Source organism: Conger conger, chromosome 7, assembly GCF_963514075.1.
Source record: "Conger conger chromosome 7, fConCon1.1, whole genome shotgun sequence".
NCBI lineage: Eukaryota > Metazoa > Chordata > Actinopteri > Anguilliformes > Congridae > Conger > Conger conger.
In genome coordinates, this window is record NC_083766.1 from 48,678,827 (window position 1) to 48,696,301 (window position 17,475).

The 17,475-nt window shown below is 41.2% G+C and overlaps 1 protein-coding gene across 2 annotated transcripts; it reads right to left on the bottom strand.

Moving 5' to 3' along the window:
• Positions 1-30: 30 nt before the first annotated feature.
• On the bottom strand, positions 31-16,253 carry adora2b (adenosine A2b receptor). 2 transcript variants are annotated; one of them, XM_061250395.1, is made up of 3 exons: positions 16,121-16,253; positions 15,666-15,801; positions 31-4,502 (listed from the first exon to the last, which is right to left on the bottom strand). In XM_061250395.1, exon 3 carries the CDS (start codon positions 4,487-4,489, stop codon positions 3,785-3,787), a length of 705 nt encoding a protein of 234 aa, XP_061106379.1. In that variant the 5' UTR covers positions 4,490-4,502; positions 15,666-15,801; positions 16,121-16,253; the 3' UTR covers positions 31-3,784. The 2 variants fall into 2 exon arrangements, with proteins under 2 accessions (XP_061106379.1, XP_061106377.1); XM_061250393.1 differs by having other exon boundaries at positions 15,322-15,801.
• Between the last annotated feature and the right edge of the window lie 1,222 nt (positions 16,254-17,475).

The following is a 17,475-nucleotide window of genomic DNA, read 5'->3' on the forward strand; positions in this document are numbered from 1 at the left end:
ACTGTCATTTTAAAGCAAAACACACAGATGTTTCTACTCAAACATATCTTTTTATTAACAAAATAAGTCACCATACATAGGATTTCCTTTGTTAAATAACAGTACTAGTTTACAGTTGCGCTAAGTATGTTGTGGTGTGACAATTAACCTTTGCCAGAGAATATTAAACACTGTTATATGGCCCTCTGTACACACTGTGTAGTGATAATACTGTCACATGGCAAAAATGTATCTCATGAAAGCCATTTTGTCTTCCCAGTGCAGAACAGCTCAACTGAAGACGCTTGGTCTGTATTTTTTTCCAAAATCAGCAAACTGGTTGGGGGACCGATTACCCCACAAAACATGTTTGTAACACAAATAATGAAATGTGCTGCCAGGGGATAGTTAATACAGTGCAGGACAGATGGGCACTATATCTGCATTGGAATACACTGGATGTTGTACACTGCATTTTAGCCCTTGGATTTATGAGGGAGCATCTCCTGGCTTCATCAACAATGGATGGGATTATAAATAAATACTGTCAACCCATGATGCCATGAGGCTTATTTAAAAATTTATATTTCTGCCTGGAAACGGATTGCAAGTGTCCCATAACATCATTTACTTGTTTTTGCGATGGTCATGAATCCGTTCTTGTCCACCACTTAAAATCAATAAAAGTGAAGGGGCCTCAGTACATTTGGAAGATGCACATTTGGATGATTTCTACAGATTTAAAGTTCACTATTAGAGACAAATTATGCAGGATTTTTGCCTTGAAGGTATAAAATTACCAGGCTCAGTCATATCAATGAACTGACTTGCCAAATCCTTGCTCCTTTGCCTGTATTTCTTCTAAGATGTGTTCAGGATGTTTCTGGGAGTGACGCTGTTTTCTGGGCGGGGTGTGTGCGGCTACAGAACCTGTGGGTTCAGAACCTGTCAAGTTTCTCTGGAGCTTTTGGAATTGCGTTGCCTCAATGGCAACAGCTATTGGAAAAGTTATTAACCCATACTCTGTTTGACTGAAGACTAAAATTATTATGCGAAGTAATTGACCACAGAGGTGGTGCAGAAAGAAACTCTTTGTGATTAATGACAAAAGTAGTATTGTAAGAAAAGCCCACGGCTGTAGCCTCACTTTGGCTGATATTAAAAATGTCAAGATTTCTGTTCATCACCTAGCTTGACAACGTGTACCAAAGAAATGTCAAAACTCCCACTACTTTAATGGGTTCAAATAAAAACTGATTTGAAATATAAAGACGGAGTTCAGTGGGCAGGGTTGAGGATGATTCTTTGATGGTAAACACAGCAAGGCTAAAAATCCTGCACAGTATGCCTCAGTTCAGCAGTGCTAGTGTATTATAGTGTGACCAGGGAAGCATCTGGCAGTCTACTGATTGGAATGAGAAAGGAATGTGTCTTCAGATTGCTTTATCAGTCTGTCCCAGTGCATGTACATAACCTTCCTTTGGGGAGTCCGCTCTACCAGGATGCTCTTTTCTAGACATTTAACCATTTAATACTTCAAGAAAATACTTCTCATACAATCCAGCTCAATGAATGGCAACAAGCTGGAATTGCACATTACAGAGTTAATCTTATGACATGCCCTGTTGGTCAGACCAGATGTCCACATTTTTTTTCTTATCTTAAGTTGCCATGAAAGGTTTCTGGAAGGTTTCATGTCTTAAACAAAACAAACAACAAACAAACAAAAAAACAACAACTGAGCTGTCTGCCACATGGTATAAATAAAACAAAGTAAAAACCACCCTCCACATTACAAGTCCATGTTGCATAATGGTTTCATGGATGTCTCAATGACAGCCAGTTCTGACAGATGGCAAGCAGCCTTTTGGTTGGCAGATGCCAGCTGCACTGAAGTTCAGTACACTGGGGGCAGGCCAACTGGATATACAGTATGCATGTGGCTGGACGTCTGAGCCCTTTGTGACATCAGTGCAAAAAAAGGCCCCGCCCCTCTCACTCCGACTGCAAGACTAGTGCGGTGCGGTGGCTTCTGTCCTGCGGTCTGTGTAGTGTTTACTCGGTTATTTCAGAGCAAGGAGCGACCAACTCGTATTGTATACTTAGTGTAGGTTTGTCTGAATGCATAAATACTAGGGGAGGTGGGTAATGAGCTGATGTCGGCAGTGCACAGGGATCTGTCGCATGGAAATGGCCCCCTAGCAAACCGAAAGAGTGACTAATTTCGAGCTGACTGGTTGAGCTCCAGCAGGCCTGTGACACGCTATTTCCCATGGCGCACGCTGCCTCGGGGGGAAAGCCAGCGGTGGTCGACTTTGCAGTGATCAACAGAGTCAGGGGGCTGAGCCAGAACAGGGAGAATGTGGCCCCTCTAATCGCGGACAGGCTGGAATTGGGAGCGGGTGTGTGGGGGTTGCCGGGTTTTGGGTTGGAAGGAAGCGGTGGAATGTTAGGCACCGCTACGCAGATTCAGATGTAGAGCATTTTTAGGGTCTGTATTCTTTAAAACATGCTGTGCATGAAGCATGAACTTTCCCCCAGTGATTTGTTTCAACAAGATCAGTCTTCCTTCAGCGAAGTAGCTATGTGCAGTTTCCAATTTTTCTCAGATTTTAAGCAACAGGTATTTATATTTATGCATGTCTCACAAAAAAAATCTGTTACTTTAAATTTGAGTGTATGTAAAATGTCAGGAACTAATACCAATTTTGAAATAAATTCATATAAGTGAGTCTGTTGACGATACGGTTTGCATTGGAAGGGGAAAATTTGTTTTGAAGCACAAAATGGTACTTTTCGTTTATCTTGTAACATTAAGACTTTGCAGCATTTCACATCTTCCTGTCCGCAAGGATTCGTTCTGTGGGATTTTTGCTTTTTACAGTCAACACATGACTTTATTCCTGAGCTGAGCTAAATTAACATTTACGAACCACAGACACAAAAGTGTTACCAACACACTCACATCACGGTACTTTACTATAAAATATCACTGCTCTTGTGTACAAGTGTTTGTCCATAATATTACCACACCACACCAGTTTCTTTTAACTTATAATGTACATGTCACATAAAAAAACAAAAAAAACTGGATTATTTCATTGGAGGTCCATCCACGATAGCTAGCATATTTAATTCTTTCTACATTCTTCATTCAGTGTTGGCAGCTCAAAAAGTCGCACTACTGCTATAAATGTGAGCTTCTCGACAGGTGTTTCATGTTTACAAAAGCCCACAGACACCATTCCACTTGATTGGTTTTGTGCAAGTGCAAGAGTCATGTGTACTTCTAAATATATTTTTAAAACACACATTTGTCTTGCTCCAATTTCAATGCTACAGGCTGATTCTTTTTTTTTTTTTTTTTTAAACGACAACAATAAATTATAAACACTGACCACATTATTCCTCTGACAAAGTTAAGGCTGAGAAAGAAGCTTCAAGTTTATGTACTCAAGGATAATATTGGTTTGGGCAGGGGGTAGAATTCAGGTCACAAATCTCATAAAGATCGTGGTAGCCACAGTACTGTCTGTCCAGTTAAAACTCTCGACGACCTACAAAATTTGGGTTTTCTTCAAATCAATATGTACAAAGAAATCCCAATATTCAAGACCTGTCCCCTTGGCTCTTCAGCACTTTTAACAAAATGAAAGACCTACATTGAAGGCATTGTGCTCAACATTCAACCAGTTCAGTCCACACCTTGTATCCCATTGTTCTGTAAACATTTCTCTCCACACTTCTGATTGGCCTTTGGAAAACACAAAACACTACAGGAACTCCTCACCCCCCCTCCTGGTCCCTATAGCAACGGGTCAATGGTCATATTGATCTGATCTCTGTTGATCGCGCTGCCGTTGGAGCCGAGGTAAATCTCGTCCTTCCGGCAGAGGACGTGCTTGGAGAGGATCTTCCGGAAGGTTCTCCTGAAGTCCTGGATGCGGTAGGCGTAGATGATGGGGTTGACGGCCGAGTTGGCGTGCGACAGGACGATGGCGATGAACATGACGAAGGGCGGCCGCCCCTGGTCGCCCACAAAGTGCTTCATGCAGTTGAGGACGTGCACGGGCAGCCAGCAGAGGGCGAAGAGGCCCACGATGATGGAGAGCGACTTGGCCGCCCGGATCTCCCGCTGCAGCAGGCTGTGCGAGTTCTCGCCGTTGATGCATTTGAGCTCGATCTGCCGCAGCTGCTTGCGCGCCACGTTGAAGATCTTCACGTAGATGCCCAGCATGATGAGCAGGGGCAGCAGCACGCAGCCGAAGAAGTTGAAGTACACCATGTAGCTCATGTCCACCACGCTCTCGAACAAGCAGGGCAGGTGACAGCTGTCCATGGGGCCGCTAACGCTCCCTCTCCGAGTTCGGTTAGAGCTGTCCTCTGTGACGTTGCTGTTTTTCCTGCAGGCATCCTGCTTATTGTTCCACCCCAGGAAGGGAATGAGACCAATGACAAAAGAGAGTATCCACAGAATGGCGATGATCTCTCTGGCCCTCTTGCCTGTCATCAGCTCCTTGTATCTGAATAGGTACAGAGCAAACATTAGATACCTTTATTAGATATTGCATTCATTTAGCAGACGCCTTTATCCAAAACGACATACAATAAGTGCATACCACAGGTCATTATAACAACTACAGAACAGGATGGGTAAGGGACAGTTCACAAAATATAATTTGTCTACAGCCATGAACATCAAGTCTAGTTCACATGGTAAACATAGGCTAAGTAAGCAAATGGATAACATGCAATTAAACTGCACTTAATTCCACTAAGGACAAATATCTGAAACCAATACCTGAAAAAAAAACTGAAAATGTGCAGGCATCTCTTGTGAGGAGTTTCCCTAGAGCAACATTATTTCCATTACAGTTAAAACTGACTCAGTGCCTCGAGGAATATTACTAATGTTTCTATGGTAACTGCTTACAAGTGGAAACTTTTTAGCAGCGTGTGAACAGTGGGCTTTTTTGACCATAGAGTGCTTATGAAGGTGTTCTTTTCTGTTAAAAAGGCATGGGTAATTATAAGGCAATTATAAAATGACTAGGCAATTGTGCACCAGGCCTGAATAATTTAACCAGAGAAAGCTGCAATTTAAAGCACAACTTTTGGATCATTTCATACTTTCAACAAATGAAGGCCTTGAAAATGTACCTCAGTTAACAGTTACTGTAGCACTAGCTACAGCTAATGAAAAAGGAGGTGCTATAGAGTAAGTATATGCTGTGGCAGTTTTACACTGAGCCAATGCACCATCTTCAGTGTATTCTAAATGGCATTGATAAAATCAATTGCCACTCATGCTGTAACATATACCACCAGTTTTGTATTCCTCCAGGATGTGGCTTTTTTAATTTTTTAATTTTATTTTTTTACATTTTCTTCTTGCCGCAGACATACATACATGCGAAGTAACCGGCAGTTTGCCAGCATGTAGTCATATGAGTTGATGTCATTTTATATTTACAACCGTGTTTATGAGACAACCCTGTTTAATTTTACCTCAAGATTAATCTCCATAATACAAAATGCAAATGTTCTCAGAGTGGCACCCAGACAATTACATCTGAAATGTACAAACATGTAGCTCCCTTTTAGCAAATTAACCCGGAGGCAAAGCTTCACAGTCAGTTTTACCATTACCGTATGGGCTGTTGATTCAAATGACAACTGTAATAGCCCACAAAACAGTCAAAATAGAATTGGCAAGCTCGTCAAAAATAGCACACATTCTAAAAATACTTCAACCACTGCAAAACTTCAACTGGTCAGCTTTTAAATGGCTCACCATTTCAAAATGTCAGGTGAATTTGATTTCTGGTGATGTATACATCGAGTTCCACCAGAACTAAGATTTTCCCACGTATCTGTGAAGTACAGGATGTCATTATGGCCTTTTTACAGTATAAAGAGCCTCCCTGCATGCAGAAAAGATGTGTGCACTTGGCTGTGGAGGGACTTTCCTTCCTCTGTACGTAATGGCTAGCTTCAATGGGCCGTGTTCACGATGTACGCCTGCAAAACCACACCTGCTTCATGGGCACTGTTATTTCCGGCTGTGCTCTAACTGCACCCCAAGCAGTAACCCGGAATAGAAACACTACAGCCAAGGCAATACAAGACAAAAACACTGAAAATTAAATCAATGTGCTTTTTATCCTGAAATAAACCACGGATTTCAGCTTTGAGTGTGAGAAAGACCAATGTAAGCCATTAAATACAAATAAATGCAAGCCATTATGATGAATTGTTTCTATTGTTCAAGAGGTACATTTCTTGCTGGCTGCAGTAAATATGGTGGAGACACACAGACAAAAACACACTTAAAAACAAGGGTATTATTAAATAATTGTTAAATAATTTAGTGATTATATTTTGTAGGCAAAATAAATGCTCTGTTGTAATTTGGTCACTTACTTGACTTTTGTAAAGCACAGCCTGTCAGCTAAGTCTTCCAGCAACATGAAATAGCCTAGTGTAGCTTTTAAATCAGTGGCCTTATAGTTTTAACACTGCCTGAGAGATATCAATTTGCCTTCAGCAACCACAAGGCAATCGCAGGAAATCGCAGCTACCACAAGCTCTGTGCTACTTTTTGCTGAATTAATTGGTATGGCAGGTTGGCTTTCCTGTGTCATTGTCAGGGTGTGAACTTTCACCATGGCAAGCCTGTGAAGCTTGTGAATCTAAGCATCAGCCCAATCAAGAAAAAAATGTCTGTTGCAAGATATATATTAGGTATTTATTACTTATTTTTAGACTTCTACTGCTGTAGCCTATCCACTTAGAGTTATGATGCGCGGTGTGTCCAGAGATGCTCTTCTGCATACCACTGTTACATTGGGCGAAAGGCAGGAATACACCCCGGACAGGTCGCCAGTCCATCGCAGGGCACACACACCATTCACTCACACACTCATGCCTACGGGCAATTTTAGATTCTCCAATTGGCCTAACCTGCATGTCTTTGGACTGTGGGAGGAAACCAGAGTACCCAGAGGAAACCCACGCAGACACGGGGAGAACATGCAAACTCCGCACAGAGAGGCCCCGGCCGACGGGGATTCGAACCCAGGACCTCCTTGCTGTGAGGTGGCAGTGCTACCCACTGCACCATCAGTCAAAGTCATTAAGATTGAATTTTTTTCCCCATTCTGATGGTTGATGTGAACATTAAATGAAGCTCCTGACCCATATCTACATGATTGTATGCATTGCACTGCTGCCACACAATTGGCTGATTAGATAATCGCATGAATAAGTAGGTGTAATGAAGTGAAAATGATCCTAATAAAGTGCTTGGTGAGTGTATATCTGATCAAAATTCAATTTTGATCTCATTTGATCATTTAAATTGTGATTGGACAAAGGTGCAGTGGTCAGATGAGACCAAATTGTCGGAACGTTTTGGTCAGATACAGCATTTGGCATTGAAGCAGAGATGCATAAAAGGAAACTGCATGAAATATGGTGGTCAGTGATGTTTTGGGGCTGTCCAGGGGCACTAGTTCAGATCAATGGTAGAATGATCAACTGAAGAGGGCAGTTGATAAGCACAAACCCAAGACAGTGAAGGATCTTGCGAGGATATGCATAGAGGAATGGTCCAAAATTCCTCCAAATGTGTTCCTTAACCTTGTCAAGCATTACAGGAAAAGACTCCATGCTCTTATCCTTGGATGCAACAAGTACTAAACCAGGGGTGCCAAAAATAATGAAACCTTGATTTTGGTGAAATCCAATGTTAGATTTTTTTGTTTTTTCCTGCATTGCCAGTCAGGGGTACCGATAATACTGTATATAATGAATCACAAATCACATGCCGCTTCTTGGAGTAACTTCACGGTCATACAGCTAATATTAATCCATGGAAAATTTACTTTATGGGAAACTAAAGAGAACACTACTTATCAAGGTGGATAAAGTGAATGCATACCTTGAGCCCACAGTCAAACGAGTCCTGAAAAAGCACTCACTCACACAGACTGGAAACAAAGGTACGGACGTCATATTTACTGTAGGATCACCGAGGCCAATGGACTGATAACACAGCTGAATTTCAGGCTGAATGACTCGTTAACACTTTGCAGACGGATCTTCTAGTGAAAGGCATGTGGATCTGTCCATCTGGGAGACTCTTACCAAGTCGCTTGAGTCGCTGCCCAGCAGGCGAAAAACTGGCGATTCTCGCTCTGTATGGAGCTGCCGGAATGTTCTCCGTAGCCAGCGAGAGCGCTGAATGGATCTGTCCTGGCATGACGACAGCCCTCTGGCATCCCACCTCACACTCCTTCCCAATCCCCTAATCCCGTTTATAACCCTACTGTTTCTCTGCTTCCGCCAGCCTTCTGCCAGGCATTGTAAATAAAGCGCATGTTTGAAACATTTAAAGGCACAGGGTTCTTCTTTAACGCTTATAGTGCGGGATTTGTTATTTTCTCCAAAAAAAAAAAAACATTTTTACAGTAAGCCAAACAGCTGCTTGACATGAATGGAAATACACAAGCTAATTTACAGTACGCATTAGGAACTTCCCTTCCACCTGCTCAAGGCCTCTTTCCGAGTCCAGCGGGGCTTTATTTTTGCATTCATCTCCTATTGAACACGACACCAGCGCTGGCTTCACCCAGCTGTGTTGCTGGGTGATTTGTATACACGTTTGTAGCATGTTCACACCTCCCCTGCTTTACACAGCACATTATCTTCACTGGGCAAAAATGATAATATGACCCTAAGGCTGGTTTATACTCCGCCCGGCAACTGCCACTGACATCAGTGACATCGCTGGTCACAGTGACATTCCGTTTATACTTCATAAATGACATGTATTTTTAATCACAACAGCGACCATAGTCAATGTCGGGCGACGTTAAAACGTTCATGAACATTTTACGATTTCAGTCGAGCGACTGAATATGAACCAGCCTCTGCGGCTCCCAGAAGGTAAAAGTTTGCTGCCTGCATCGCATTAAAGAGCGGTTCAATGTAAGCACTGAAGGCAGAAAGATTGCAAACTTGGCTGGGCAAACGCACGATTCAGTCAATGAGCCTGTTTAGTGGCAGGCTCCATTCTGAAGAAGCGGGCTGGCTCACACTTGGCACTCTCCTTTGTGACTGAGAGAATGGGAGCAGGGCCTGGGAAAAGTGAAGAGTTTCTGAGGGATGAAAGAGGGTCAATCAAGTTCCCCCAGCTCCTCGGATGCACAGCAAACACTTTCCAGATTTAAGGGTACAATAGGTAAGATTTTTTGTATTAAAACATTGTTACAAGACCATTGTAAATCCCTTCCTTTCATTGAAAAAGGCCCTCTGCCTGTGTTTATAAATTCAGGTTTCAAAATATACAGTTGACGGCCCGACACTGTACAATAAGTCAAGCTCATTGGTTAAAAAGTGGTTCTAATTGCCACAGCCAATGGCATTTCAACGTCAGCGCATTCACAGAGAAGGGGGAGGGATAAACAGCTGTGTTTGAAGGTGTTTGTTGCTGCAATTCCTCTCTTGACCGTTATAAGTCAGAAATGACCTATTATACCTTTAGGCTAACTGGTGTCATGACTAGATGACAGGTACACATTATAATCATATATTCACAATTTTACACATTAAAAGGTTAAAGTAGCACTGTGCTGAGGCTTTGTTTGATACCGACTGCTTTGAAGCACAGTTCTGTCACCTCGCTTCGACTGGGAAAGCTAAGCTGAAGCAGACAGAAAATTGTGCCATGGCAACGGCATCCCAGCCGTCTCGCAACATTTGTGCAATGCTGACCTGACGTTCTCTTGCACCAAAGCCATGACGTCAGTTCAGTGCTGTAGTGATGCAAGAACCTTTAGCTGGGATTGGCTCACAGATAAAAATAAAAATAAACAGTGTATTTATGTCTATACTAATGACAAACTTAATACGTAATGAATGTCTCTGAAGAAATGGATGAAATCAAGTGCTAAATAGGACCGATTAAGTGCATTGTACACCTATTTTTTCAGGAGCTGTGAGGTTCGTCAGGTTGCGGTTTTTGGTGCAGAGCATTAACTCAAAATGCCCGACAGAACAAAGAAGGGAAGCGACATAAGCGGTCTCCTTCCAGCCAAGATGATCGTCTGCACCGTCAGACGCCCGGCCAATTGGGGGGAAGGAGATGATGGACTGAGGGCCACGTCGGTGGCTTTTGCCTGGAACCGGTGGCACGTCAATAAATCACACGTGACACTTATTTATTGATCTGGCAGGGCATTTCGCCGTGTTGGGGGAAACGGTGATTGATCTGCGCACCTCGGTTAACCCTGCCAGGCCGCGTCAGCCTGGTTGTTTGGGATGCGTTTCGCATGTTCTCAGCCAAACAATGTTGGGGAAAAGTTTGCTGATGTTTTCTCTATTTTCATAGTGGGCTATAAGCCTCTTTTAGTTTGGTGATTTGCATACTGAAGGCGTTCTAACATGGTGTTGAATTTTTCTCTGTAATATTAATAATTTAACAAATTCATTTTGTAGTGAACTTGCAATTTCCTTTTTAATGAATCACATAATTTCATTAGAGAGTCAGTGAGTCAGTGAGCTGGTACTACATTGCGTTACTTTTTTTGTCTCCTCAAATTGACTCTCAACCAAGTTAACAAAACAAAAAGGAATCGAAGACAAACATGCTGCACTTGCAGCAAGCTGCTGATGCTAAACCAATGCAAAACATGAGTCAAGGCTCACAAATTCCCAAGAGAAACATAAACAACATGCAGTCAGGTCCATAAATATTGGGACATCGACACAATTCTCATCTTTTTGGCTCTACACCACCACAATGGATTTGAAATGAAACGAACAAGATGTGCTTTAACTGCAGACTTTCAGCTTTAATTTGAGGGTATTTACATCCAAATCAGGTGAACGGTGTAGGAATTACAACAGTTTGTATATGTGCCTCCCACTTTTTAAGGGACCAAAAGTAATGGGACAATTGGCTGCTCAGCTGTTCCATGGCCAGGTGGGTGTTATTCCCTCATTATCTCATTTCACCGTTCACCTGATTTGGATGTAAATACCCTCAAATTAAAGCTGAAAGTCTGCAGTTAAAGCAGATCTTGTTAGTTTCATTTCAAATCCATTGTGGTGGTATATAGAGCCAAAAAGAGGAGAATTGCGTTGATGTCCCAATATTTATGGACCTGACTGTATGAAGTACAGAAGTGTCTATATAAAACGCCTTCTACCACAACAGTCTATTTTAGCAGGGTTTGGTAGTTTTGCAGTGTTTTGTTGAAGTCTAAAGCATATTCTACCACCATCTGCAAGATCAACCAGCTTGGTGTGACTTATGTTGTTTTGTGTGCCAATTTCTACAGCACTTGGGTGGTACTCTCATTATTGGACAAAGAGACCAGCCCAAAAACTGTGCGCTGTATACAGTTCTGCTACAGAATCCAGCAATCACAGCTGTCATAAATTAGACTGAAGTGATGAATCTGGGTTTCGACAACACAGAAGTAGTTGTATAAATGTACCTTATTAGGTTCTACACGAGCTTGTTAATGCATATATGTAATCAGCCAATCATGTGACAGCAAATCAATGCATAAAAGCATGTATAAGCATGTACAGACATGGTCAAGAGGTCCAGTTATTGTTCAGACCAAACATGAGAATGGGGAATGAATGTGCCTTTGACTGTTGGTGCCAGAGGGTCTGCTCGTCTCCTAGGGTTTCCACGCACAACATTGTCCAGAGTTTACAGAGAATGGTGCGAAAAACAAAAAACACCAGTGAGTGGCAGTTCTGTGGGTGAAAACGCCTTGTTAATGAGAGAGGTCAGAGGAGAATGGCCAGACTGGTCCAAGCTGACAGGAAGGTGACAGTAACTCAAATAACCATGCATTACCACAGTGGTATGCAGAAGAACATTTCTGAACACAGCATCTTGATCCTTGAAGTGGATGGGCTACAGTAGCAGCAGATTTACCAATAAATCCCCCCAAAAAGTCTCATAAATACCTAATAAAGTGGTCACTGGGTGTACAGTGGGCTCCAGAATTATTGGCACCCCTGACTGGCAATGCACAAATAAATACTTACAATAAATAATAATAATATTGCTAAATAATTAATCACTGAAAATGCCAATGTGAAAAATATTTCACTTTGGTTTAGTAATTGGTGCATCCACCTCTGGCAATGAGAAAAGCAGAGGAAAAACAAGTCTTTTCCTGTAATGATTTACAAGGTTAAGGAACACATTTGGAGGAATTTTGAACCATTCCTCTTGATCCTTGCTAGATCCTTCACATTCTTGGGTTTGCTCTTATCAACTGCCCTCTTCAGTTCAGCCCACAGACTTTTGATTGGCTTGAGGTCCAGCGCCTGAGATGCAACATAGATTTTGTTGTCATGGAACCATTTCTGAGTGGATTTTGAGGTACAGTATGCTTTGGGAAAATTCACATCTCAGCCTTGTGGTAGAGGCAACCAGATTATCAAGCGAAATGCCGATGGTTTATCCGACCAAAAGTTAATTTTGGTCTCAACTGTTCAATCAGAATTTAGATGGCCAAATGAGACTAAACCAGGGGTGTCAATAATTATGAAACCTTGGTTTTAGTGAAATGTATTCTTTATTAAATTAATGTTTATTTTTGTTGGTTCCATTGTCGCATTAATAAATAAAAGTATTTTTCATGTGTCACAGGGGTGCCAATAATTCTGGAGCCCACTGAATATTATCATATCAATTGCAGACATTTTTCCTCTCTATTATCCCATTTCATTTATATTCACAGTGAACAGTTATGTCTATCTGGAAGGTAAGTGGATCACAAATACAGTGTAGGGAAATATCAAGAACATTACTGTACTGTGCAAGCAGCTACACCTGGCTGGAGCGTTATCCTGGGAGTGTTTTGTACAGCAAGGCTGTCCCAGTGTCAGTGAGAAAGAGCCCCCTCTTAGGTCTGAGTGATGGACCGCAGAGTGAGAACAAGCTCTGGCTGGCAGTACCAGCTCTGGATGAGAACTCCCCTCAAGGAGGACACTGCCGCAATAACACGGACCTATGAATATGACCGAGTGTGACATAGATAAATAAAACTGGGGCTAAAAGCTGCCTTTGGAAAAGGCGTCCACTGGGCTGTACTTTGTACTTTGGAATCTGAGGTATTCGGCAGGACTAAGAGAGCATTTATCCTTGAAGACAAACAAGGTGTGCAGAAATCACACCTTTTCTGAGCGCTTTCTCTCGGGTGTGTAAGAGACCCAGAAATCCTTCCCTACGCTATGCCTTCACAGCTTCATTCCAATATCAAGTGGCGGGACACACTTCTCTAAACGGAAATATTCCTGATTTATTTTCACTCTGCTGGAACCCTACCAAAATTCACCACGCTCCTCACCGCCCGTACTTTATGAGCTCCTTAATCCATGTTTGACACAAGTACTCCCAACATCAGCTTCTGTTTTCACAAATGTTCCATTTATGACTATTAAAAAGCAATGCGGCACCCTGCTCAGATTAATTCGCCATAATCATTTATTTTCTTTTTTTTTTGCTGAGAAAGCCACAAAAGGATTGTCCTTCATAGCATGCGGTTCATTGCTCGCCCTAATCTATCTTTCACAGGGAGCTTTGATGTCGTCTGTCCTCAGGCAGTGCCAAGCAATGCCTGGAAGAAGCTGGACATCATTATGCTCTGGGTCACCAGGTCAATGGTTTTCATCCCCCACTCAGTCAGAGTGTTTATGCTGAAAATCACAGCTGGAATCAAGAGCTGAAAAACCAGAGCTGTCATAGACAGTGTGTGGCTGGGGATTTGCTTCGGAACAAATTGGCCACAGACGTAACCATATCTGGGTCAAATATGTAATTGTTCTTGATTCAAATATATTTCTGTGCTCCACTGATCTTGCCTGGTGCAATTGAGCCAACCAAGAGGACCAGAATACAAGGTTTTAACTTTCTGAGAGTATTTAATAGGTTCCAATACATCAGACAGGCTCAGTAAAGTGTAGAAAAGTACAACTACAAAAGTACAAGTACAAAAACAACTACATATTTTACCCAGGTCTGGGCCTAACTAGCCTATTCCATAAACCTACTTATATCCACATAATACAGAGGGATTCTTTGCTATCTGAAGTTAAATAAAAATATGTGAGACTGCCTCAATCTTATTTGCAGTACTATGAAGAGAAATTATGGTAGAATGCACTAGCCTTGTATTACAAATATTGAACTATTTTAATATTGACTTGTAAAAATGGTTTTCATTCATGCATATCTCTTACCGGTAGACCTCTAGTTAAAGATTGCTCTTCATGTTACACCTCAACCCACTACAAAACAATACAAAACATTGCAAACAACGATTGATTTCAAATAAAAGTTCATTATAACTCTAGCCTATAGTTAAGATTACAAATCATGAAATGACATGCATGGAGTGAAATATAACGATTAACTGGCAATGAATGACCAGTTTAAATTATTTCATAAAAGATTAGTTAGTTGAAAATCCAGCGCTCGCAAAACATTTTCCTTAAAACATTGCTGTCAAAGATAACTCATGCTACTACATCACACTACATTAATCCGCAAATAAAATTTAGTTAACATTAAATTAAGCCGTTAATATAAACGACAGCTCGATTGAACCAAATAAGCTACTTTACAGAAAGAGACGATGAACACACGGCGTCAGTGGCAGTGGATGCCATGCAGTTTTAATAAGATCATTGTTACTGTCTGTTACCGCATTCTTTCGTTTCGTTTATGTCCTTTAGTTCGAATAAATGTGGTCACGACTTGCATGACAACGAATAATTAAGGATTGTGCCGTTATCTGCTTTATTTAATCTAACCATTGCGCCACCGGTGCAGTTTATTTTAAAGGCTTTTGCCCTGTTGCCTTCATAGAATAAACATGCCTTCGTAGCTAATGGTTAACACATTTTAGATTTTGCTGTCTCACATAAATTAAGGCAAGTAGCTAGATGTTGGTGTGCTGTTGTTCACGTAGCCTCCACAGCCCACAAATGAAGGCCTGTAGCTACAGGAGATCTACACATATGCTATTCACTTTCATACGGAATTGAACCTTTTGGACTAGGATTTCGTTTTTAAAGTAAGGTTATCTGATGGGTAACACACCCTTTCCATGGAAGAATCAGAAACTTGCCCTGCTGTAAAATACAGATATGCCAGTTTGACAAGTTTGAAAATTGAGCTGGTCAAGCTGGTCATAAACTGTTCTAGCTGGGTAGGCTATGAGCAGATCAATCACCTAGTAGTGGTAGCTTGTCAAGAGAAAAGAATGACCGTGCGTGCAAATTCAAAAAGTTCAACAAAATACTCACCTGAGTGGAATTTTGACGGCCAGGTACCTGTCAATTGCAACAGCCAGAAGGCTAAATATTGAGCTTTGGGTCAGAACCAAGACAAAACAGGCTAAAAAAAGACATCCATAAAAGTCCGAATTCAGCCCAATACTGATCGTGATGGCAAAGGGGATAGCAAGACATCCGACCAGAATATCTGCTACTGCTAAAGACACCAAAAAATAGTTCGTGGCGTTTTTCAATGTAGTGTTGATGGCAACGGCCCAGCACACCAAAATATTTCCAGCAATAGACAAAAGAGCAATAATCAGTTCTATGACTATATATAACATAGGCATCTCAGCAAACCTATTAACACTCACTCGACGAGAAAAACTGTTTCATAATTAGTGTCTGTTTTTATCCAAAGGAAATAAGGTTGATAAATCAACTGAAATCAATGAGTTCGCTGTAATCCAGTATCGTTCCATAAGTATGATCCGTCTGTTTGGCTGCCATCTGAAAAAAGAGAAAAAAAAAAAGTACTCAAATGTAACCTCTATCAGGCAAACGACATATTACGTAACTTTTTGCACTGCATGTAAAGCAGAATTATGAAACAGAATTGGAAAACAAAGTTATAAAACTTCTGTCTTGCACGTTAGATATGTCAGTTCTGCGGCGAAGCCTATTTTAGACACGGGACTCCAAACAATAACCCAGTAGTCTACCTTAACTCTGCAGGCAAAACAGCCTATAAATCCTGTATGATGTTCGTCTGTTATTTATTATTAGGCTATTAGCTATTTTCAATCAACGTAAAGCTAAAGTTTCTTACCTCATTGAAAATTATTAACTTGACACTGACATTGTCCATTTTGCGGTGCTTCTTTGATGCACATGTTACCGCCGTCCGTAACACTGTCTCTTTACTTCCTTGCAGCACATGGCTTTTCAAGCGTCGAGACGAAAAAAAATCCATCCCAAAACATAGCCACGCCTATTACGCTTGTGTCTACTCGTATACTCCGGTAGAGACAACGTGAAAAATACAGCTACAGCTGAAAAATAAATCAAAGGATGGATGTAAACAAGCCTTGTCATTTCACACTTTAAACTTTTTTATACATTCAAATGAGACAAACATGAGCCAGATCACATTTTTCATTTAGGCTACTTTTTGACCCAAGTCTGTTTTTTTCTTTTGCATTTTTAAATCTGCCACATTCATTTTATAAAGCGAAATTGGCTACCCAGTAGGCTAAATATGGTCTGCACCTCGGTCTCTTAAATCCGTAAATATAGTGTTTTCATGATAATCACTCCCTTTAATGTCCATTCCATTGGCTTTAGTATGGGGGAAGGGGGTCTGGACTTGAATGTTGAAACAAGAAAGAAATCTTGGAATATATAAGTGCAAGTACACGTATACACTAGCTAGCATACACTCAGTGAGCACTTTATTTGGCATTTATTATACTTATTTTTTAGGCGTATTAAGTCTTCTGCTGCTGTTGCCCATCAACTTAGAGGTTTGACGCGTTGTGTGTTCAGAGATGCTTTTCTGCATACCACTGTTGTTGTAATGTGTCGTTATTTATTTAATGTGTCGTTACTGTCACTTTCCTGTTAGCTTTGACCAGTCTGGCCATTCTCCTCGAACCTTTCTCATTAACAAGGCGTTTCTGCCCACAGAACTGCTGCTACTGGATGTTTTCTGGATGCACCAGTCTCTGCAAACTCTAGAGACTCTAGGAAATTCCAGGAAATCAGTTTCTGAGATACTGGCACCAATAATTATTCCGCATTCACTTCTGATGTTTCACGTTGACATTAACTGAAGCTCCTGACCCGTATCTGCCTGGTTTTATGCATTGCAGTGCTGCCACGCGATTGGCTGATTAGATAATTGCATGAATAAGTCAGTGTACTGGTGTTCCTAATAAGGTGCTCAGTGAGTGTACATGCAGTTGTTGTAAGGTACTTTGAAGGCAACTGAATTAAGTTTTACAGTTGGCTAGACAAGAAAGACAAGAAAAGGAAGAAATCAGGGACACCACAAAAATATTTTAACAGAATGAGCTATCACTAAAAATGAAGCAGATTATTCTAGAAAAGTAGGTTAGAATACACATCTAGATGATTATTTAATCGGAACCATAGCTTATGATGCCATACTTTTCAGAATGATCA